This window comes from Denticeps clupeoides, unplaced genomic scaffold (assembly GCF_900700375.1).
Source record: "Denticeps clupeoides unplaced genomic scaffold, fDenClu1.1, whole genome shotgun sequence".
Lineage (NCBI taxonomy): Eukaryota > Metazoa > Chordata > Actinopteri > Clupeiformes > Denticipitidae > Denticeps > Denticeps clupeoides.
The window spans coordinates 99,256-122,013 of NW_021629698.1; the positions used below are offsets into that span (position 1 = coordinate 99,256).

The window sequence follows — 22,758 nt, forward strand, 5'->3', positions numbered from 1 at the left end:
TATCCATAATTTGAATCAATCCACTCACCACTTACTGGTGTCCCACCCTTCATCGTGTCCCCAAACAAGATATGGCAAGATGCTACACAGGAATCGCAAAAATGAACAGAATGACATAATATTTGGTTACTATAGACACTAATGACAAATCAAATGCACACTAAAAAATCTTTAATTGCAATTTTTGCCAAATATATTCCATTTCTTTTCATCAAACAAGTACAAATATCACACAACAGTCTAACATGCAGTAAAAGCTAGCGGTATAAAATAACAGATAAAAAAAAAAAAAAAAAACATTTGGAATGATTAAAAAAATAATAATTCAATGATTAAGAACGGCACATAAACGGCAGATTATGTACAACTGGCCGCTTGAATCAGCGGCAGCTCATTTCCGCCTTGTGCGTCTGAGTGGAGCTGCAGGTTCAGAATGGACCAGGGCATCTCCAGGACTCTTCTGACTCCTGCCCCTTCGAAACACTGACTCAGTGCTGACCAATTCTACAGATGAGGAAGATGCGGTCAAAGGAGATAATAATAAAAAAATTAATAAAACAAACAAAAACAAAAAAACCTCACTCACCAGGAGCTGTTTTGCGAGCATCAACTGCGAAAGAAGAATCTTCTACTTCTTCCTGAACTTTTCTCCGTCCCCTCATAGGTTTGGGGACCTCAAGTGTTGATCCTCCAGCCTGGTCTTCAGCCTTTGCTCTTGAGGTTGTTCTACATGCCCTGCCTCTGGTCTTTTTTGGTGGAGATGGAATTTGAGAATTTTTAGGATCGGAAATCACGTCCTCGTCCATGACGACGTTCCTTTTCCTGCCTCTTCGTGGAACGGAGGAGCCAGTTTCTTTAAGAGGTTCAGCTTTGGACTCTTTCATCTGGCAGTCTCCTGCTTCAGGAACCATTGTTAATGGAGGGTTGGGTTTTTTGGCACTCCTTCCCCTCTTGGCGGTTTTAGACTCCAATGCGGGCTTCTGCAGGTCCTCCTGAACCACCACCGTCGCCACCTCTTTTATACAAAGGTCAGGATCCCATTTCACAGATTTCTTGGACGCAGTGGGAATGCTGAGCGCCGTGTGAGACTGTTCGGTATTGTCATTTACGGTTTCTACGTCAGCGACCCTCACCTTTCTTGGAGGTCTTGCCCGGCCTCTTTTTACAACACCATTACTGGAGTCACATGTTGATACAGCTTTCGTCTCTAGGGTCTTTGTACCTCTCCTGTTCAGATTCTTCTCCGGTTCCACTGATGGAGTTTCTGGAGGAACGTCTGTGTTTTGGGACTGTTTTGACTCTTTAGTAGAGGTGTATAGATTTGGTTCACATCTTACACGGCGATTTCTTTTTGCAGGAGCTTCAGCTGATAGCTCAACTTCAACTGGTGCAGCGGCTCTCCTGCCACGACCTGATTTACCCGCGAGTGCTCGTCCCTGTTCCTCGGCTTTTGTGCCTTCCTTTATCGGTTCAACTGATCCTTCACCTTTTGCTTTTCTGCCACGTCCAGACCTGAATTCCGATGACTTTTCAGCCTTGACTTCAGGTTCAGTGTTCGGCTTGTCTTCCACCATAACGTCTGCCTCACACGGTAACTGCTCCTGTCCAGCCTTCCTGCCACGCCTAGGTCTTACAGTTAAAGGCTTCTCGCTCTCCACTCTAGCTGCAGCTTCTGTAACCCTTCGGCCACGCCCAGATTTGACAAGTGGGGTTTGTGAACTTCCCTTCGCTGAAGGAACGGCGTGTAGTTTGGATTCAGTTTCTTGCACTTCCTTCACCTCATTCTGAGAGGTTTCCTGCTTGGTCTTCCTGCCTCGTCCAGGTTTGACTGCTGGGACTACAGGTTCATTTTCTGCAGGGACTTCACCAGACCCAGCCTCAGCCTGGAGTTCACCATCCTGAGCAACGACTTCTTGCAAATGGGTCTGCACTTGGTCTATCTTTATCCTCCTGCCCCTTCCGGACCTGGCGACCTGAGAACCTCTCTGTTCCACCAGCTCTGAAACAGAGGGTCCTGCTGCTGGTTCAACAGCCACAGCCCGAGAATTCGGCTGCCCTCTTCTACCCCTTTTCAGTGTTTGGGTAACAGGGATCACAACTTGGCCACATTCAGAATCTGGGCCAAGATTGCTAGAAAAGTTGCCGAGACGGCCGAGGCTCGAGGTAACAGAGGTTTTTCCTCCTCTTTTGACGTTTACAGGTGATGGGACAGTGGAAGAGGCATTATCTACTCCATCAGTCTCAGCACGTTTGGGATTTCTTCCTCTCCCTGGTTTCCGAGCCGGGCTTTCTAGAAGAGTGTCGTCTCTTGACTTCAGCAATTTCTTCCCTTTTCTGCCTTTAACAAGCACAGAAAATATCTCCACAGTGCCCTGATCATCCACATTTTCATCTTTTTTTGTCCCATCTTCAGATGATTCTTCATTTCCTGTGACTGGAAAAGCAGCAGTGGAGCCGTTCTGAACAGACTGATCATCAATCAGCGTCTCAACCAGAACATCTTCAGCCCTTTCAGCTTCTGTTGGAGCCTGCTGGGTTTCCCCGAGTACGTCTGCAGCCTCCATCTTTTCCTCGCTGCCTTTGATGTCTTCCTCAGGACGAACATTCTCTTTATCTTCCTCTTCAGATGAAATTTCTAAATGAACAACATTAAAGCAATGAGACTACAGGACCACCAAGAACCACCACAGTTTTCTTTTAAAATGATTTATAGTTTTGGCTCACCCTTAGACTCTGATGTGACTGGATAGCTATTTGCTTCTGGTATCTGCAATAAAAAATAAATAAAAATGTCACAGACACACAAAAAAAAAAAAAAAAACAAAAAAAAAAAACAAGGGAACTGCATACCTCTTCTTGGAGAATGACAGTCACAGGCTCTTCCAAAAGTTCTGCAACTCCTGCAAAATCCTCTACTGCGTCTCCCACTTTCTGCTTAGGTGTCTTCATGAGTTTTTTGATGCCAAACTTGTCTGTGACCAGCTGCCCTTTGACCTTTGGAGTCTTCAGCAAATGCTTTACACCAGTCAAGTCCTCAACAGGCTCCACTTTCTCTTTTGGAGTTTTCAACAACCTCTTCAGACCAAACATTTCCTCAACAGGGCCACTTTTCTGCTTTGGAGTCTTCATTAAGTGCTGGACTCCTGTCAGATCTTCCTCAGTAGGTTCCGTTTTCAGTTTAGGTGATTTCATCAACCTTTTGAGAGCAGCAGAACAAACCACTGGACTACTCTTTACTCTTGGGGTCTTCATTCGTTGGATTCCAGCCATGTCCCCCGCTGGTTCACCCTTTACTTTGGGAGTCTTCAGGAGTTCCTTCAGTCCAACCAGGCTTTCATCTGAAGACACTTTGGGTTCTTTGGGAGTTCTCAGTAGTCTTCCTCTCAGGTCTTCCACAGGCTGTGCCTTCTGCTTTGGAGTCTTCATTAGACGCTTGACTCCAGTGAGGCATGATGACACCTGTGGCTGCTGTTTGAATGGTGTGACCATGGAATGGTGCGACACGGCATCAGAAGAAGAGGATGACTCCTGAATTTGGCTTGCAAATGGCTCACAAGAGAAACTAACGTCCTGTTCATCCTGCAGCAATCGTATGACGGCATCACTGTTGTATTTTCTGCATGTGGAGGTGACACTCAGGGGGGAGACCACCATTTCACCTGTGAGCAGAAAATAAAGACGTCGATTCAGTTTTTCATATACATGAATACTAAAATACTATAATACTAGTGCTGCACGATTAATCTAATCGCAATTGTAATCGCGATGTCAGTCTGTGCGATTACATGAACGCAAAAGGCTGCGATTTAAATGTGACGTGCTTGGTCACATGACTTTCAATTCGGTTCAATGGAGACCTCAGATTCGTGACTCACATAGACATATAAGTACACGTACGTCAACGTCGCCGCCATATTGCGATAGGCTGTGTTGTGCAGTGAAGCATATAAATGTCTATGGAGAGACGTGCATAAAAATGCCTCACTCTTGTGCTGCTTGGGGCTGTATAAAATCCCGTTTTATAAGTCTTAACCGTAGCTAAGCTAGGCTAAGCTAGCGAAGCTATGCATTCCTGTGTTCAAGTCATCCTCCAAACAACGTTTTGGCTAAACGTAGGATTTAAATATTTAGACTGTTCTTAGCTGTTTAATTAACTTTTTTCAAAGTTTGAAGGTTTCCTAAAGAAATTCACCTCAGTTAAACTAGCTAAGCTAGGCTAAGCTAGCAAAGTTATGCATCCCTGTGTTCAAGTCAGCCTCCAAACAACGTTTTGGTTAAACATAAGAACTACAATACGGGATTTTATAATGGCCAAATATCATCAAAACAGTTGTTTAGCCAGTAATGTTTTTTTAAAGTAAAGACTTTTTTGTGATTATTTAATTTAGTAGAATATTGTATTTTGAAAGCACTGGGCATTTCAAAGTTGTTATAAGTAGTTTGTATGTTTCACTTTGAAATTAAACATTTCACTATTAGTAATTTGTATGCGACTTTTCATTGATATACAAGCAAGTGCCCTTTATCATATCGCAATCGCAATATTGATCTCAATAATTGCAATATGTCTTTTTCCCCAAATCGTGCAGGCCCTATATGATACTAAATATAACATGTTTAGACCACTCACCAGTTTCCTCTGGAGTGTCCAAAGACATCTTAGAAACCGATGAGGGGTCACTCATAGGGGTTTTAAGATCCCTGCTCTTTCTGCTGACTGATCTCTCCTGCTTAGAGTCTGCAGGAGTGTTGAACATATCAGCAACACCTGAGAGAGAAACATGAAAACATAAAACTATGATAAAAACTAAAGATAAACATAAGAAACAGGAAGAAGTTGCAGTGTTGTACAGGAATGAATGTACAATATTACTTGTACCTGTGAGATCTTCATCCATTTTCATGTCCTTTTTTTGAATGGCAACATTGGTGACCATCTTAGGAGCTCTTCCGAAAGCCTGAGTGCTTCTCACATGGGCTCTGCCCACAACAATCGTGGCAGGGGAGTCTGCATGTCCAGTGCTGAAGGAACTTTTCAGCATCTTTGCAGGGGTCTGAGAAAATGAGACATTTACAGCATTTGGGAGATGCTCTTTTCCAGAGTGACTTACATAAGGGCTTTAAAAAAAAGTCCATCATAGACATCCATTACATTACATTACATTAACAGCATTTATCAGACGCCCTTATCCAGAGCAACTTACAATTGGTAGTTACAGGGGCAGTCCCCCCCTGGAGCAACTCAGGGTTAAGTGTCTTGCTTAGGGACACAATGGTAGTAAGTGGGGTTTGAACCTGAGTCTTCTGGTTCATAGGCGAGTGTGTTACCCACTAGGCTACTACCACCCTACCACATCCCTCATTTGGTTCATTAGGACCCAATCTGTAAAAACCATTATTTTGATAACTCACAACCCAACTGTTTAATTTTAACTTAAGTAGAGTAGAGGTACTTGTTCACAGTCTCATCACTTTCAGTCCATGTCACAAGATACCATTTCCCTGTACGTTTTAGAATTGTTATATTCTATGAAGTAACTAAATGAGGATATGCATTTCTAGGGATTTGCTTCTGTTGAATGTAGAACAACCTGAAGGAAATTTAGATGAAGAATTTATATCCTGTTGTCCTGATTGATCCTCCATCTTGTTCACCTGTTAAACCTATACGAACTCTCCCTGCGACTGATATAAAGCAACAAGACACTAATGTTGTTGTTACTTCCCACATACTTTGGGTTTCGGTGCAGCAGCCCTCTTCTGTTCTTTTCCTCCTGCTGTCGGCTTTTTGGCTACAGCACCAGTTTGAGGTAGGCATTGTCCGAACTTCACAATGTCTGCCCAGGAAGACATAACTAGAAAAAAAAAAAAAGCCAAAAATACAAAAACATGAAATCACATGTGGTAGCCCTTCAGTTTTTTTTAACCAATATGGGTTAATACTCACCCTTCAGATTTGCCCGAGATGCTCCACTGCGTCTGGAACGGACTACCTCAAGGACGCCCTTCTTCAGGCCCTTGGGGGTCTTCGTCGACGAAGCCTTCATGCTCTTCCTCCTCAGGGGGATTTTGGGAGTAACGCAGTTACACGGTAGGACCGGCGACGGGGTGCTGATGCGAGACACTGAGAAGCGTCCTCGCACAGTGGGGGTCTGGTCCAGGGAAGCTGGAGAGGGGGTTTTTGCCAACGTGCTTATGGTCTTGCCTGCAGTGAGGGACCTGGGTGAAGATCTTTCTTTGACATCTGAGGACTTAGTACCCTTTTGGGATCTGCTGGGTGTGTGCTCAGTTGGAGACTTCTTGCTCTTTGGACCCTGTAGTTTATCTTGTAAAGGAGTCGTGGGTGATGCGTTGGTGTTTAAAGATCCAGGATTCTTTGGTTTCTGTGTGGTCGGAGAAGGTGTTTTGGCCTTGGTTGTCCGTTTTGCTGGTGAAGGTGATTTTGCTTTTCTAACATGACCTTGTGCAGCTTTAGGGCTTCCTGGAATTGAGGCCTTGAACTTCAAACAAAGACATATAGGAGGTCACAAAGATAACTCTTGAGAAAATGGAGTTAAAACTTAAAATGATCAGAGGTGAGATTAGAGCCAGTCTATGCTCATTACCTGCAGGAAAGCACCAGCTGATGCCCTCCTGAGAAGGGACTGTGGCTTGTGGAACAGTCCAAGGCTACGCCGGCCTGGGCTCGCCCCACGGCGCAGAGGAGAGTCAGGAGGCAGACGTTTGTCAAACAGCTCAGGGCTCAGTTGCCCTCCAAAGGAAACTCGCTTCCTCTTGGGTAGTGGAGTGGGAACATCCATATCAGGACCACCACTCTTCCGCTTTTTACCAGAAGAACAGTTATGGCCTGGACAGACAAAACGATACGAACCGGTTATCAGATGATCACAAAACCTCTTTGTAATAACACAATATGATGGGGGTTTATTTGAACCTCACCTTCATCAGAAGATTCAATTTCATGCAGAATGTCCTGGACTTTAAACCTCTGTCCAGCGTTGGTTCTGGGTGAAGTCCTGGGTGACTGCTTCACATTGTCCTCACACTTCACCACATCGGCCTGAGAAGTGACCTGACTCCTCCTCCTGGGGGTTGGTTTCGCTGGTTTCTCAGGACTGTGAAGCTCAGTAAGGATCTGCTGAGGTACATCCTCGGCACTGTACTTCTGAGGAGTCAGCGCAGTTTTTGGACTCTTCTGAAGAAAAGGAGTGGGGCTCTGAGGCTGTGCTGAGACCCTTTCTGGGGTGGGTGCTGTGACCATTGAGACCTGTGGCTCCGCCTCTGTTGCAGTCACTTCAACTCTGCTGGAGGATCTGCGCTGCTTCTTCTGGACAGATCTGGGAGTTTCAGGAGCTCTCTGCACAGGTCCCTGACCCACATCACTTGTTACGAGATGTTTCTCTGAGCCGCGACCAGGCACTGGAGTCATGGGTTTTCCTCCCTGCGTTTTCCATGGAGACTTGGTATCCAGGGCCTGTTTGCTGATTTGGTACAGCTCAAAGAACGGAGACATGGCTTGTTTTTTAGAGCTATCTTCCTTCTTAACCTCAACTGTGTCGTCCACGGTGCTCTGCAGAATACTGGCGTCATCTCTAAATCCACTGTCTGTGAGGAGTAAAGAACATTTGCTTTAAATACAGTAATTAAACGTACATTCATAACACAAACACACATTAAATATACACTGCCTGTCCAAAATATAGCAAATAAAGCCTCTCATTGGATAATTACTACATGGAAAATTATGTTTCTCATCTCTTAAACCAGAAGACACACTCGAAACATTATAAGGGTAGAAATTTGTACATGCATCAAAGAAAACATCTAAGGAGATCAAATGATCCACCTATAGTGATGTGAAAGTGATTGTGAAACACTGCAGCACAGCACAAGGTGACAACAAATTGTGTCCTCTGCATTTAACCATCCACCTCAGTGAGCAGTGGGCAGCCATGAAAGGCAGTGGTCTACCTGCTAGGCTTCAATTGGATGTGTTCACTGAACAGACATAAATAATATGCAAACTCTTCACTGAATCTGAACACTCACCAGCACACGGAGCAAAATCCTTAACTTCAGCGGCTACAGTAGAGCTTGTATCTTTTTCCTGGTGTTCTTGTAAGACCTGCAGATATCAGAGGAACCTGATGAGGCTTATGGATGAACCCAGTCCATATGATTATACAAAGCCAACCGGCCATTGAGACTGTATAAAACTTATCAGGATGAGCCCCCTCCCCACCACCACCACATCAAAAAATACATACAATAGACCTGTAATGACCTTAATTTACAGCTGTTGCACAAACCTGAATGCTTTCGTTCTTCCCTGCTGTGGAATTCCGCTTCCTCTTCGGAGTTGGTGGTGGTGGGGATTCAAACCTGAAACAAACAAATGAAAACCCACGTTACCAAGTACCAAGCACAAAGTGCTTGAAAGTGAAGCGATTGTCATTGTGATACACTGCAGCGAAGCACAGCACATGGTTACACAACGAAATGTGTCCTCTGCTTTTAACCCTTGGTGAGCTGTAGCGGTTAATGGCTAGGCCACCACTGTCCCAATGGTTGATGGGTGGATTAAATCAGTGCTCACCTGAAAGAGCGATCAATGACTGTGATTATATCTCCATGCTTCAGGCGCTCCGACTGATGCAAAGGTGCCCCGTTAATACGCGTAGGATTCACCGAACTTAAATTAGTCAGTATGACCTGGAACAACGATACAGGAAACGTCAAACACCCCAGGGGAGAGAAGGAGAAAAAAAAAAAAAAAAAAAAAAAAAAAAACTCCAGCTAAACGTGTGAAATTCATACAATTACCTCTTTGTTCTCATTTAACTCAATCCTGCAATGTTCTTTGGAAACCTGAGTCAGCCGAATACGGATGTCGCAGTCAGGGTTCCTGCAAGGAGAGAGCTGGGTCAAATCAGGGTTTTTTGCATGCTTAAGGAAGCCAAACCTAAGACTTTAAGACCTTTAAGGCAAATTTCATCAAAATTTAAGACCCAAATGTAAGATCGGGGTAGTCAACTACATTTGTCCAAGGGCCAGTATTCTGCTCTTAACGTGTACAGAAACCAACAGATAGCAAACAACTTCAGAGATAGCCAGAAGCTAGAGAAGCGTTACTGTTTGCTCAATTATCCTTAAAAAAAAAAAAAAAAAATTTTATTAAAATAAATAAACGATTTTGACATTATTTACTTTACATATCAAAGACCAGTGCAATGCCAAAATGAACAGAACACAGACTAAACTTTCACAGGGCACAGAGAGCAGTAAACTGGTTACCACCACGAGGCATAGCAAAACACTGCCTAATCATGCGCAGAAGTACGACTCATTAATACCATGGGACTGGATCAGCCTGGATCAGTTGGAGTCAAAAAGTACTCATTTACGTTAGTAGAGGGCGGCAAAACCCGCGGATTACTGACAGATTGAAGGCTTGTTTCATTTGATTGATTGGGTCTGTATTTTTAAGACCTCTGGCTGTAATGATTACTAATAATTTTTACATTTACAGCATTTATCAGACGCCCTTATCCAGAGCGACTTACAATCAGTAGTTACAGGGCCAGTCCCCCCTTGCTCAGGGACACAATGGTAGTAAGTGAGATTTGAACCTGGGTCTTCTGGTTCATAGGCAAGTGTGTTACCCACTCAGCCTCTACCACCCTATGATATTAAGGCCTTCATTTTGAAATTTTGAGGCTTCTGGAATCCCTGATCATATCTGTCAATTTTTACCGATATATTTTTGTTTTACCCAGGGAAAAAAAATTAATAACACCATATGCTCCGCAAAACCAGAAAACTCTCCTGGCCCCTGCATGTTTTGTTTCAGAAGACGAGATCTGCAAAAACCCACATGATTTATGGTTTAAAGTTAGGATGTCCAGACCTCTTTTTGAGACCTGGAATTTGCATCCGGACAGATTTTGAGCATCTTAAACATTGGTCACGACATGGTCATCACTAGTTCACACTAGTGCAAAATGAAAAGAGATAACGGCTGCATTAACTAAACAGAACGCCAAAGATATGGTCCCGATTAGTAAAGTGGAAAAGGCCGGATTTAAAAATCTCTTAAGGACACTGGATATACCTCAAAGTACATTTAACTGAGGGAAAAGTTGATCAACCAGTTAACAAATGTTAACTGTTAAAACCACTTAGACATGTGAAGCTTATCGACATTCAAAGTGAAATGACTGTTTCTTTACACTTCGTTTGAAAATAAGAGCATTTACGATGTTAAGCTTTTGGTTGAATTCATTATATTGGTGTGATTTTACGAAAGTAATGGCTGAATTTCAATATTAATAGTGATTTAGAAAAAATTTGAAGAGACATATATCGTGTATTTTAGTTTTACAATTTTGTGATTTTAGGCTATATTTCCCAGCCCTAAAGGAGAGTGCAATAAATAAATGACACAAAGCACACAAATGACGTGGGGGCAAAACATTCATTCACATTATTCACAACACAAAGAGGAAGACAAGGACGAGTAGTTTGTAGCGCTAGTACGGTCTGACGTCAGACGGGCGTGACGTCACACGCCGCAGAAGAGGCGCCATGCAGCTTTTAACGGGCCTGAACAGGAACGACAATGAAAAGCAGGACAGACCTTCCGATCAGGCAAGGGGCGGTGAGTGGAAATTCGGTGCCGTCCCCTCCGCTCCGCTTGATCACGACGATCTTCCCGTGTAGAGGCATCTTACCTGAATGAGGAGAGGAGTTTCAACTCCGTGTACACTTACAGCATTTACCAGGCGCCCTTATCCAGGTCGCCTTACAATCAGTAGTTACAGGGACAGTCCCCCCCCCCCCCCCCCCCCCCCCCCCCCCCCCTTGGAGACACTCAGGGTTAAGTGTCTTGCTCAGGGACACGATGGCAGCAAGTGGGATTTGTACCTGGGACTTTGTCTTTCTGGTTACGCGCTACTACCGCACATGAAGGCTGCAATTTAAATTCCACAATGGGCGTCAATAGATGACGAAGTAACTAGAAATAGACGCTTCACCGGGACGAGCACGCTTCCAGAAAAAAAAAAAAAACATCACATTTTCTTCTGGAAAATTCTAACAGCAAAACGTGACAGCGGTTAAAGATAACGAGGTATGTAAAAACTGCGAATAAAACAATGGCATGTTTATCGATGAAGCGCAACATCAACGATGAAAGCAAGCCTAAAAAAACAATAAGAATGACAACGTGTAACAAGCAAAATTCACCTTAACCCGCTGTCCTCGTGTCTGCTCTCCACATCTCCCCGTCACTAGAAGCGGTGCTGGGACACTTGCCTGTTAATTATTGCGGTGTATCCATCCGCTACTATCTTTACCAAGGACACAAAACACGGGCCGTTTTTATTCGTTTCTCAACAAATAATAACAGTATAAACAACGTGGTGCATTAAACATGTTTTAAAGCTTGTAAACCAACACACATCATATAAATATAAAATTGGAACTAGTTTGTTTATAAGTGAGCGTAAGGATCCCGGGCGAACCACCACTGTAGGGTGACAGAAATGTTTGAAATTCAGCGCGAAGGCTACTGATTGGCTGGCCGCTTCAGCGTCGCAGCAATAGACGTGAAAGAGGGCGGGGCCTATACACTTCCTGCTTGTATGCTGCAGCAGATCGATCGATCGATTCTTAAGAAGCGTTTTAAAGCGTCCCCTAGGTCTTTTTGAAGCAGGAAAACTAGGAATTTAAGGCTTTGGGTCACTGAAAACTCATTTGTTTTAGGTTAAAAGAGAAAGTGTACAAATAAATATCAATTGTTAGCTTATATGTTTTATTGACATAGAAGAGAATTTTATGAATTGTTTTAAAGGTTATATAATATTATTGCTGAAACATACTCCCCCGGGAAAAAGATAGATAGCTCATAATAATTTATTATGAATCATATCAGAAGGCACTTAAATCATCTTTGTCTGTCCCTACATTAAACATGCCCAAGGTACATATGAGCAGTTCTAAAGTACTACAGTATTTAGTACTAAGACGCACGACGAGAATGAGGGTCTTGCTAAGGGACAAAATGGTATTATAAGTGGGGTTTGAACCTGGGCCTTCTGGTTCGAATGTGTTACCCGCTTGGCTACTAACACCCTAATTTGAACCTAGAACCTTGTGCTAGTGGCTAAGGAAGTGGATCAGAATCCCGGCCCACCAGCTCTTTGTCATAGGTGACCACCAGTGTGGGTGCACAAAGTCGCGATTTTATGAATTGGCTGTACCCAGAGGTGGAAAGTAACGTTTTACATTTACATTATATTTACACACGTTACTGTAATTGAGTAGGTTTGTGAGTAATTTGAAATTGTGTAAGTTGTTTTTGAAATAGGTAATTTTACTCAATTACAAGTTTAGACAAGTATTTTACGTCGCTTCATTGGAGTAATCGTTACTGAGTAAGAAAAAAAAAAGGTAAGGAAATCGCACGGGTTCTAGCGCGGAATATTTCTCAGACCGCGGACCGTAGCTCCTCGACATGAAACAAGCGCTGGGTCCTAAAGCCGGCCATTTACCAGCCAATCAAAAAAAAAAAAAAAAAGGCCTACTCAACAGCCAATCAGAGAACAGCAGTGCTGTATCTGGGCAACGCAACAACCAATGAAAAGGTGTCCGGGAATTCTGTATACTGTTATTCTGCTATTTGTTATAACAAGTTCACAAATGACAAATTGACTGCTGTTAGAGAATGTTGCCCAGATAATTAGCGTCAGCTTTTCAATGCTGAGTGTCTTTTTACAGCTACCACATGCAGCCTGAAAGCATGCAGTAGTAAGTGGAATAGCCTATACAAATAAGGAGCAACGCCTCAGGGCCAGAATCAGCTGTGTACCTTCACCTTAAGGACAAAGGACACTCATTTTTGGACGGGAACGTTCGAATATTGGACAGAGAAGATAGGTGGTTTGAGGTGGAGTGAGGGAAGCTTCGCATGTGCAAATCAACAAACCCTCACTCGAAAGAGGTGGAGCAACTTTCAGACAAATTCACCTGGATGACTGAGAATCTTCACAGACAATAGCCTATACAGTACATCCAGATACTATTCACAGTGAATTCATTTTCCACATTTTATACAGCCTTATTCCAAAATGGATTAAATGTGTTTTTTCCCTCACATTTCAACCCCATAGGCCAGGTGATGTGCCTGGGTTCCTTCAAATGTGACACCTGGCATTCATCCCAAAGACCAGAGAGTTACGTTGATCATGGTTTGAGAGTCCTTCAGGTTGCTTTTGGAATTTACTAAGGGGTGGCTTCCGTCTGGCCACTCTATCATACAGGACTGATTGGTGGACATGCAATCATGGTTGTCCTTCTAGAGGTTTCTCCTCTGTCCACTCTGGAGCTCTGACAGAGTGACCATCGAATACTTGGTCATCTCCCCGACTAAGGCCCTTCTCTCCCGGTTGCCCAGTTGAGGCGGCAGGCCAGCTCTAGGTTTTGAACTCCTTCCACTTATGGATGATGCGGGCTTCTGTGCTCATTGGGACCTTCGAAGCAGCAGAAATTTTTCTGTAATCTTCTCCAGATTTGTCACTCAAGATAATCCTGTCTCAAGAGGTCTACAGACAATTCCTTTGACTTCTTGCTTGGTTTGTGCCCTGACAACTGTCAACTGTGGGACCTTATTTATACAGGTGTGTCCCTTTCCAAATCATGTAAAACCAAGTGTTTTTTTTCCACAGGTGGACTCCAACTAAGCTGCAGAAACATCTAAAGGTAAAATCAGGGGAAACCGGAGGCACCTGAGCTCAATTCTGAGTTTCATGGCAAAGGCTGTGAATAGTTTGGTACCTGTGTTTTCTCAGTTTTTTTATTTTTAACAAATTTGCCAAAACCTTATTAATTTAATCAATTTTGGAATAAGGTGGCAACATAACAAAATGTGGAAAACGTGATGGTGCTGTGAGTACTTTCCGGATGCACTGTATATGCTTTTTGCCTGTGTATTCCATACAAACTAAACAAGAGCCTTACAGTCTAATGCTGTAGTATCATGTCAATATACAACTGTTTGCTATAGAAAGAACAAAAAGCACAATTTATTAATGAGAGAATTGTTGATGGATACTTTGATTTTGGCTTTATTTTCTCTTTTTATTGTAGTGTTTGAGTTGGACCACAATTTGGTACAACAATGCTTAAAAATGTTTTATGGGGTGGTTTGAACATAGTTTGTACATTATACCGCCTAAATGTTATGCTTGATAATGTTAAATTAAAACGACTAGTGCTGTTGAAAGTAAATTCTGTAATTTTTCACTTTTACTCAAGTACATTTTTAGATGGGTACTTTTACTTGAGTTGAATTTAAGCAAAGTAAAGATACTTTTACTTAAATTACATTTTTTCAGTACTCTTTCCACCTCTGGCTGTACCAGGTTAACAATAGCAAGGCACACTTTCAATATCAAATGTTTTGATTTTATTTTTAAATTGAATGTTACTCTTTACAAAATTACAACATATCCTGTGTTCCAAACAGAACGGGCAGAATGCAGTGAAGATAGCATCAGAAACCGGATAATCCCCAAAGTACATTCAAAATCTGCAGGGCATCACCTCCGCAGCCACGCCCCAACACTCCGACATGCTCTTGCCATCAGATGGAGGACTTGTCCGAAGACACAATAATGAAACAGAATGTATGATATCGATCGAAAATTGAAATTGGACTTTCTGAGCTGTGAGATGTGGGAAGGGTGCAGTTTTCCTGAGACATCAGAGAGAACGTGGGATGGTCAACCATACGCGAGTCTGACTGTGCGCTGAAATACAGAACCACAATGACCTTAAACACACTTCCAGTGATGAACGCAGCTTGCTACCCGCCGTTCCTCTTCTGGATGATGAATGTTATTGTGTTACTAGAGGGTCAGAAGACTTCTTATCTGGTCCTCAGTGAAGGTGGAGAATTGAAACATCAACAAAACACAAATACGTAGAAATTATGTACAACCCATGACGTAACGGACATTCACTCCTGTGAATGAATGGAAACTCACCTGCCGCGTCCTTTTTTTTTTTTTTTTTTTTTTTGCAGCAAAATTAAAATTTTTTGACTCATGAAAAGATGAGACAGAATATAATCTCCAAAAAATGTTTTCTTTTAAAAACTCATTCCATACATGGACAACTCCATCACAATCATTCCTTCATTTCTATAATCATAGAGTTATAAATTTCTGTAAGAAATCTCTCTCTCCACGCTGGAAAAGGAAAAGTGTCCATCTACATATTCTTTCATTCAGTCCAGAGTTCAGTTCTGATGGAACCTCCTCTCATTAGAACAGAGCAGCGTCCATGTAGTCTCTTGTCCGACCCACACCTGCACCATCCATGCTGCTACGGCGACTGTGTTGCCGGGCTGCTGTGGGCGGAGCTTGGCGAGAGGCTGGGGCTGCAGCTGCCAGGAGGACGTGCGGTGGGTCTGCTGCCCCCAGTTGAGCTCTCGAGACCTTCAGAATTCTCCAACATCTCCTGGATGAGGGGAGGCATGGAGCCCGGAATCTCCATCTTCAGAGTGATGACCCGCTCCGCACCTGAGGCAGATAAAACCGCATAAGATTAAAACTCACAGGTGTACAGCTACAGTGTGTGTAAGTGAGTGTGAAAATAGGGTCAGAGGTCAAGCTGCCATTGGTCTTTCACCTTTGGCGCTGATGCTCCGTAGGTCTGTGATCTTCATCAGCATCTTGGGGAACATGTGTGGTTTGTGAGGCCTCCTGTTCCTGACGTAGAGCTTCAGAGCCTCCAGCAGAGGCTCCTGCAGAACATCAACCTTGTCCGCTTGCTCCAGGTCCTGCCGGTCTAAACAGACACAAACCAGAACACGGGCATGAACATTCATCAACAGCAAACTAGCAGCTCTGTGTGCGTGTATGTGTGTATACGCACCTCCACAAAGCAGGCAGATGGCACTAAGCAGACCAGTCTCGGCATCATCCATCTCTAGTGGCAGCAGCTGGTTGGCGAAGGCAAAGACCAGGTCGGTGAGCGGCCCGAAGCCGGCGTTGTGCATCTGTGTACGGTTGAGCGTGAGTCCGTCTGAGAACGTCATGGTGTCCTGTTCCGGTGTGTAGCGTGTGCAGATCCTCAAGATCTGGGAGGAAAAGAGCAGTGGAAGGCACCGTTAGAACCAGGAGATGATCGCTAAATAAACTAGCTTGTCGTATTATTGACAGAATAATCGGATGTTCACTGGTGGTTTTGAAATGTAGCTAGGGTGTTAGTAGCCTAGTGGGTAACACACTTGCCTATGAACCAGAAGACCCAGGTTCAAACCCCACTTTCTACCATCGTGTCCCTGAGCAAGACACTTAACACCAGGGGGGGGACTGTCCCTGTAACTACTGATTGTAAGTCGCTCTGGATAAGGGCGTCCGGTAAATGCTGTAAATGTAAATTTAGCTGGAGGAACGTTGCGGAACGTGTTCTGACCAGGATGTCCAGGCAGGCGGCCTTCAGAAGCGTGATCTGGTCAGCGATGGTGAGGGTGGTGAAGCCGGGCAGCTGCTTGGCGAACTCCACCGTCTTGATGATGCACTTGGTTGAAAGCTCGCTGAACTTGTCCCACAGATCCACGTCCAGGGCGACGCGGCGTTCTGAGCTGTTGCTCTGGAGATGGGGGATGGGGGATGTGAGATGTGGCAGATGTGAGCGCCGTTGTGGCTGTGTGTGAGTGGAGAAGGGTGGAGTAAAAACCACTCACCGTGGTGTACTTTCCCAGCTGGCAGAGCGAGGGGAACGTCTCCTGGTGGGCCTTCCTCACCCGGTCAATCATCTCCTCCGTGTCAGGGCTCAGGGTGCAGCCGTCGCCGGGTTCTGCCTTCTTCTCCTCCTTCTTCTTCTTATTCCGGTCATTCCGAACAGCTGCAACACGACACACACACCTGAGTTAAAGTCCACCCACCCCCAGACTGGAGGAGATATGAGGGCTGGAGCTGGTGGAGAAGGTACATGAAACTGGATGGGTTGTGCAGGCGATACACACACACAAACACGCAGACATCTGTGTTGTCATACACACACCCCTTCTTTCAAAACGCACCAGTAAATGAACAGAACCAGTGTGTGTGTGTGTGTGTGTGTGTGCGGGCACGTTTTTATTAACCCCAGAGATCATTTCATGTCGCCTTTAGACACATACCCTGCTGGTTATCACTGGCAGTCAACATGTGTGTGTGTGTGTGTGTGTGTGTGTGTGAGGATAATGGGAAAAAAACATCCTGATATCTCTTCCTGTTCCGTTTCCTTTGTCTCCCTCCAAGACTCCGCCCCCTGCGGCGTTGGCACGGTGAGGGGACGCGGCAGATAAAGAATTCCCTCCTAAATAAAAGTGGCGCCGCATGACCCCGAGTGACAAATGGCCGCTGCAGTCATGAGCTGCACAACAATTTAATGAAGTCATTAAAGGACGATTAGCAGAGCGGCCATCAGTCAACACAGCAACCGACCAATCACAGAGCAGCCAGGGAGGAAATATTGTGTTTGTGTGTGTGTTTGTGTGGCCAATGAGAAACTGCACCTCATCCTTCTCCGAGGTTTAGAGTATGTAATAATAAAAAAGTGCCAAAGGCTGCATATAGATGTGAGTGTGTGTGTGTGTGTGTGTGTGTGTGTGTGTGTGTGTGTGTGTGGAGGCAGTGGGGGAAGACAGGGATAATTTGAGAGGAGAAAATGAAAGTGCTGGCAGCTCGTCCATCACACAGATGAGATCCAATGGGAAGATAAAAATGTCAGAGACACACACACACGCATACACACACGTACACACACGGTGACAACTACTGTTTTGTAGCAGAAAAACCTAACCTCAGTCATTAAGATCAGACAGTTTCTGCTGTACGACCGTAATAAAACAGAATTTATAACCGGTGGCTGTATGTCTGTGGTTGGACTTCACCTCGCATGTCCCCCTGTGTGTCTCATTGTTTGCGTTGGAGTGTAGGAGAGAGGTTATGTGCAGATTTAAATGTACAGTTGCATCTCACACACACAACACACACACACACACACTTGCAGTTAGGTCGGTAACAGCCCTGACACAGATCCTGGTAGACTCAGTCACGCAAGGTCATCATGAAATCCCGCTGCAGCCCAGTCGCCACAGACGGTCACCTCCCTCTGACCCCCGCAGAGTCCGAGACAAGGTCAGCAGACACACAGTCACAGTGGCTGGACGGTGACGCCGCCCGTGCCTCACACTCACGTGGCCGTTTGCGTTGCTGACCACAAGGTGGCGGCGGCGGCACAAACAGAATCGTCGTCCTCAGAGAGGCGGGCAGATGGTACTCACACTCCTTGGACATCCCCACTTCCAGGCATTTCTGCAGCCTGCAGTACTGACAGCGGTTCCGTGTGACTTTGTTGATGATGCAGCTCTTCTCCCGGTGACATGTGTAGACCATGTTCTTCTGAATGCTCCTCCGAAAGAAGCCCTACAACAGAGAGTTCATTAAAGAACGGCAAATTCCAGCTGTGTGATGGAAGGACCGACGGTGGTGGCGATGTTCTGCTGCATCGTTCTCATTTTAAAAAATATTTTACCCGAAGACGGTAAGTCTGAAATGTAAAGATGTCGGACTATTCGGACACAATGGAGTCCTGAGAGCAGCTGACGACACACTTGCAGCGACTCTACACCGCCTCTCTGAGCAGATCTGGAGGAGGTCTGGTGAAGTAAGACTGTTCTACACACTACTGCTCAACCTCTGCAGTGTTAATATGTGTGTGTGTTCCAGCTTCATCTGTTCCGTAACCAGGCCTCAATTCAAACATATGCTGAGCACCATGAGGCTGGGAGCTCCTGCATCAACACTAATCCTTTAAAAGCTTTAACTCCAGCAGCCAGAGGAGGAAACACTGATTCACGACAGCAGTTGACACACCAGCTACACCAACTCACCAGGTGTGTGTGTGTGTGTGTGTGTGTGTGTGGACAGAATCAGGTTAAAAGAGATTAAGTTCCTTGCTGACATCATCCCCATACACACACACACATACACACACATACAGAGAGAGAGAGAGCTGAGTTGAATGTGTTTGGATATTTCACATTTTTGGATTACTTTCAGGTTAATCATCTAAAGATTTAAAACCAGGAGTACAGAACACATGTTCTATAAACCCGAGGTCAGGTCTGGTTTGGTGACAGGGTTCCGCATGAGTGCACCCGGGGCTTGGACCTGTCGGCGCGTGATGATGAGAAGCTGTGTGCAGCGGTGGCCTAGCGGGTAAGGAAGTGAGTTTGTGGGTTGAAATCCCGAACCGCCATGGTTCCACTGAGATTCCCTTGATCAAGGTACCGTGACCACACACTGCTCCCCGGGCGCCTCTCATGGCTGCCCACTGCTCACTAAGGGTGATGGTTAAATACAGAGGACACATTTCACTTTGTCACCGTGTGCTATTTGTCACATGTGACAATGAATAACTTTTTCTTTTAAACAAAGTTCATAAATTCACCTGTAGGGGGTGGTGTGCTGCAGAGCTGTGTGTGTGTCTGTGTGTGTGCTCACCTTGCAGCCCTCGCAGGCACTGACGCCGTAGTGATACCCTGACGACTTGTCCTGACACACGAAACACGGCTTATAGACCCGTGGTGGAGGGGGTGGTGAGGGGGGGCTGGGAACGATCTCCTCCGAACTGGAACTCTGGGTCTCGATGGCTGCAGGGACAGAGAGGAGGAGGAGTCTGATGAGCATCTTCTACATCATCCACAACCAGATATGAAATTCTACTCAACTCAACTAACTGCTGGACAGAAAAGTCGAACTTCATCAAAGTTCACAGCAATATTGGTCAGACATTGGTGGCCTGGTGTGGCAGTGGTGGCCTAGTGGATAAGGAAGTGGACCTGTAATCAGAAGGTTGCCAAGGTGCCACTGAGCAAAGCGCTGTCCCCACACACTGCTCGCCGGGTGCCTGTCATGGCTGCCAACCGCTCACTCAGGGTGATGGTTAAAAGCAGAGGACACATTTCGTGTGCTGTGCTGCAGTGTCACACAATGACAAACACCTCACTTTCACTTTTTTTAATATTAATAGTTTAACTTAAACCTCAACAAGTCAATTCTGGTTACCAGTGTATTAATAACATCAGGACACTTTGAAACAGGTCACCGACCCGATCATCTACTCATCACAATCAACATTTCACTGTCCCCTGCACTGATGGCGCCCAAGAGCATCTGGCTGCAGCCACTGTGAGGTGTGGAAACACGTGACCTTTATCCTTGGTTAGGGTAAGGTGTGGAGGTCACGTGTTTCTGTGCGCTGTGGCTGCGGCCACACCCTTCTCATGCCGCCAAGCCCTCCACTGCACTGCTGTACAGGTTGCTGTTCTGTGTGTCACTGAATAAATCCAGAATAACGGGATTAAGGTCACAGACGCAGCCTGCAGGGACATAAAGGGCCATAGGGAGACCTGTGTGTGTGTGTGTGTGTGTGTGTGTGTGTGTGTGTGTGTGTGTGTGTAATGATGTCAGCCTCTGAACAGTAGAGCTAAATATAGACCTTTTATTTACACACCAGTGCAGCCAGCCCCCCTGGGTTTGCATACACACACACACACACACCAACATGGTTCATCTCCAAGGCTGAGCATTCACAAACACATGTAATCCATGTGTGCAAATAAACACACACACACACTCTTCCCCTTCATCTCTCGACATGCCTGTTGGTCAGTTTGGTTGAATTAGATGAAATGAGCTTTAAAACACAACCAGCCTGAAAAGAGAAAATAGGACAAACAACATTTAAAAGCAGCTGAAGGGTCACACAACAGGAAGTCACACAACACAGTTGCCAGTGAGAATAGGACCATAAATGCGCAGAAACACACTAATGAGAGCTACAGCAGCAGTAATGTGGGACAGGAGGATAAGATGAAGAGCTGCTGCTGTAATTAGACACAAAGGGTTAGTTATGGAATAACACACACACACACACACACACACACACACACACCATGGCCTTTCATATCAACAATAACAGGCCTGTGAGGGCAGAAGGAAGGAGGGAGAATGAACCAGACCACCGTCAACCATCAATCATCCTCAGCACAGACATGGACTACTAGTGACCAGGGTGGTCTTCACAAAGACATGGTCCCAGGAGCAGTGGCTGACATGGTCGCACGGAACCATTCATGCACGTTCAAACCAATTCGACTTCTACAACTTTTACATATTACGCGATTGCTATCAGATGACAATATGAAAGACTTTGCTTTCCCCTAAGTGGAGGTTGCACCCAAGGTAATATGCAAAGTGGTGCTAAGGTATATGGGAATAATGCTAACATCAAGTAAAGATGTTAAAACTCTTTCTAAGCCCTGTGCAACACAGCGTAGTTACGCTGTCAGACTGCTTTATTACAGACATCAGACTGTAATAAAATAAGAATGTATTAATTAATTATGTGTGTGTCCTAATGTTACATATAATTAGCTCATAATGCTGCTGATCACCATAAGCTAAGATGAACAATAGTAAATTGTGCTACATTTATTACTTTATCTGCACGGTTAAGAACACTGAATATATCTGGTCTTTCCCAGCACTACCTGCATTCCAAATATTGCAGAGGTGTGTGGTTTATGTGCTTAAACAGCCCTGTAAGCTTTTGTGAGACATGTATGCCACCCCATAATGATCACAGATCCGTCCTGGCCACCCCACTGAAAATGTCCTGGCTCCGCCACTGCCTGTGAGGAACCAGAGTAGACCTGAGCACATGACTTCTCTAGGGCTGCAACTGATGATCATCTTGGTAATCGACTAATCAGGTGATTATTTTACTTATTTTTCAATTAGTGAAACAGCACATGGTCGACACAGTGAAATGTGTCCTCTGTATTTAACCATCACCCTTGGTGAGCAGTGTGCAGCCATGACAGGCGCTGGGGAGCAGTGTGTGGGGACGGTGCTTTGCTCAATGGCACCTGAGTGGCACCTTGGCGGCCCCGATTATGTTTCGTTTCCTGACCCGCTGGGCCACCATTGCCCCGATTCTGTTCCTGTTCCGTTTACCGTTCCAGCTCACCTGTGAACGTTACGTGTTGTTCAGTTTCTGCTTTAACATGGGTTCCCATGACAAATTTAAACAATGACCCATGCTACAGATGCATTTGGAAATATTTACAATATTAACATATGAAAGATGAAATGCAGGCGTGTGGGCACACATCGGATGTGTATCACAATGACAAATAACACTTTCACTTCATGATCTGTAATGAGGTGATGTTTCCAGCTGCTGAGAGGAAATACCACAACTAAAACAAAGTGAGACTAGTTTTCTGTGACCCGGGCATCACATGGCAAGTTTTCAACCTGCTTGTATGGCTTTTCTCATAACTTTTTATCGAACTACCCAGTAGTAAGGCACGACAAGTACTACATACATGCCACATTTGTTTATTATTCTGACCACTAGTTATGGGGATAAAGTAAGCAAAATGTCCCATGCAGCACATAGAGAATCATTCATTTGTGGCACTCTGGGCCTCAACGGTACAGTGATTTATTGTGGCTGTAATGTCTCATTTTAATTTACTGGTTAAATCAATTCATTTTAGGTCAAATGAATTTGTCACTTCTGACATTTCTTTAATGGAATGCCATTAATTCCTCTGCTACTGAAATCATTAAAATAATCACTTTTATATACACTTATATATACAATATATACACTTTTTTTTTTTGGACATTT

The 22,758-nt window shown here is 44.6% G+C and overlaps 2 protein-coding genes across 4 annotated transcripts in view; both read right to left on the reverse strand.

Annotated features, from left to right (window-relative positions):
- Positions 1-365: 365 nt before the first annotated feature.
- On the reverse strand, positions 366-11,285 carry mki67 (marker of proliferation Ki-67). Its single transcript, XM_028965154.1, has 16 exons — positions 11,245-11,285; positions 10,637-10,730; positions 8,824-8,905; positions 8,597-8,712; positions 8,310-8,382; positions 8,050-8,125; positions 6,940-7,605; positions 6,606-6,847; positions 5,948-6,500; positions 5,734-5,855; positions 4,880-5,054; positions 4,631-4,768; positions 2,851-3,659; positions 2,725-2,767; positions 587-2,635; positions 366-504 (listed from the first exon to the last, which is right to left on the reverse strand). The coding sequence occupies exons 2-16, from the start codon at positions 10,723-10,725 to the stop codon at positions 392-394; spliced, it is 5,346 nt and encodes a 1,781-aa protein (XP_028820987.1). The 5' UTR covers positions 10,726-10,730; positions 11,245-11,285; the 3' UTR covers positions 366-391.
- A 3,770-nt stretch (positions 11,286-15,055) lies between these two features.
- LOC114771944 (retinoic acid receptor alpha) overlaps positions 15,056-22,758 on the reverse strand; it is a 39,621-nt gene continuing 31,918 nt past the window's right edge. For 2 of the 3 annotated variants that reach the window (XM_028965149.1, XM_028965151.1), the window contains 7 exons: positions 19,560-19,708; positions 18,338-18,479; positions 16,751-16,911; positions 16,480-16,656; positions 15,937-16,141; positions 15,691-15,849; positions 15,056-15,581 (listed from right to left, as the gene is read on the reverse strand). In XM_028965149.1, the coding sequence (XP_028820982.1) occupies positions 15,385-15,581; positions 15,691-15,849; positions 15,937-16,141; positions 16,480-16,656; positions 16,751-16,911; positions 18,338-18,479; positions 19,560-19,708 (1,190 nt within the window). In that variant the 3' untranslated portion in view covers positions 15,056-15,384. The remainder of the gene's footprint in view (positions 15,582-15,690; positions 15,850-15,936; positions 16,142-16,479; positions 16,657-16,750; positions 16,912-18,337; positions 18,480-19,559; positions 19,709-22,758) is intronic. The other variant, XM_028965150.1, reaches the window with a different exon arrangement.

Coding starts and splice junctions, on each gene's coding strand:
- mki67 (XM_028965154.1), bottom strand. CDS start 10,725: ATGCCTCTACACGGGAAGATCGTCGTGATCAAGCGGAGCGGAGGGGAC. Junction 6,501..6,605: donor CAGCTGGTGCTTTCCTGCAG/GTAATGAGCATA, acceptor CTTTGTTTGAAG/TTCAAGGCCTCAATTCCAGG. Junction 5,856..5,947: donor ATCTCGGGCAAATCTGAAGG/GTGAGTATTAAC, acceptor TTTTTTTTCTAG/TTATGTCTTCCTGGGCAGAC.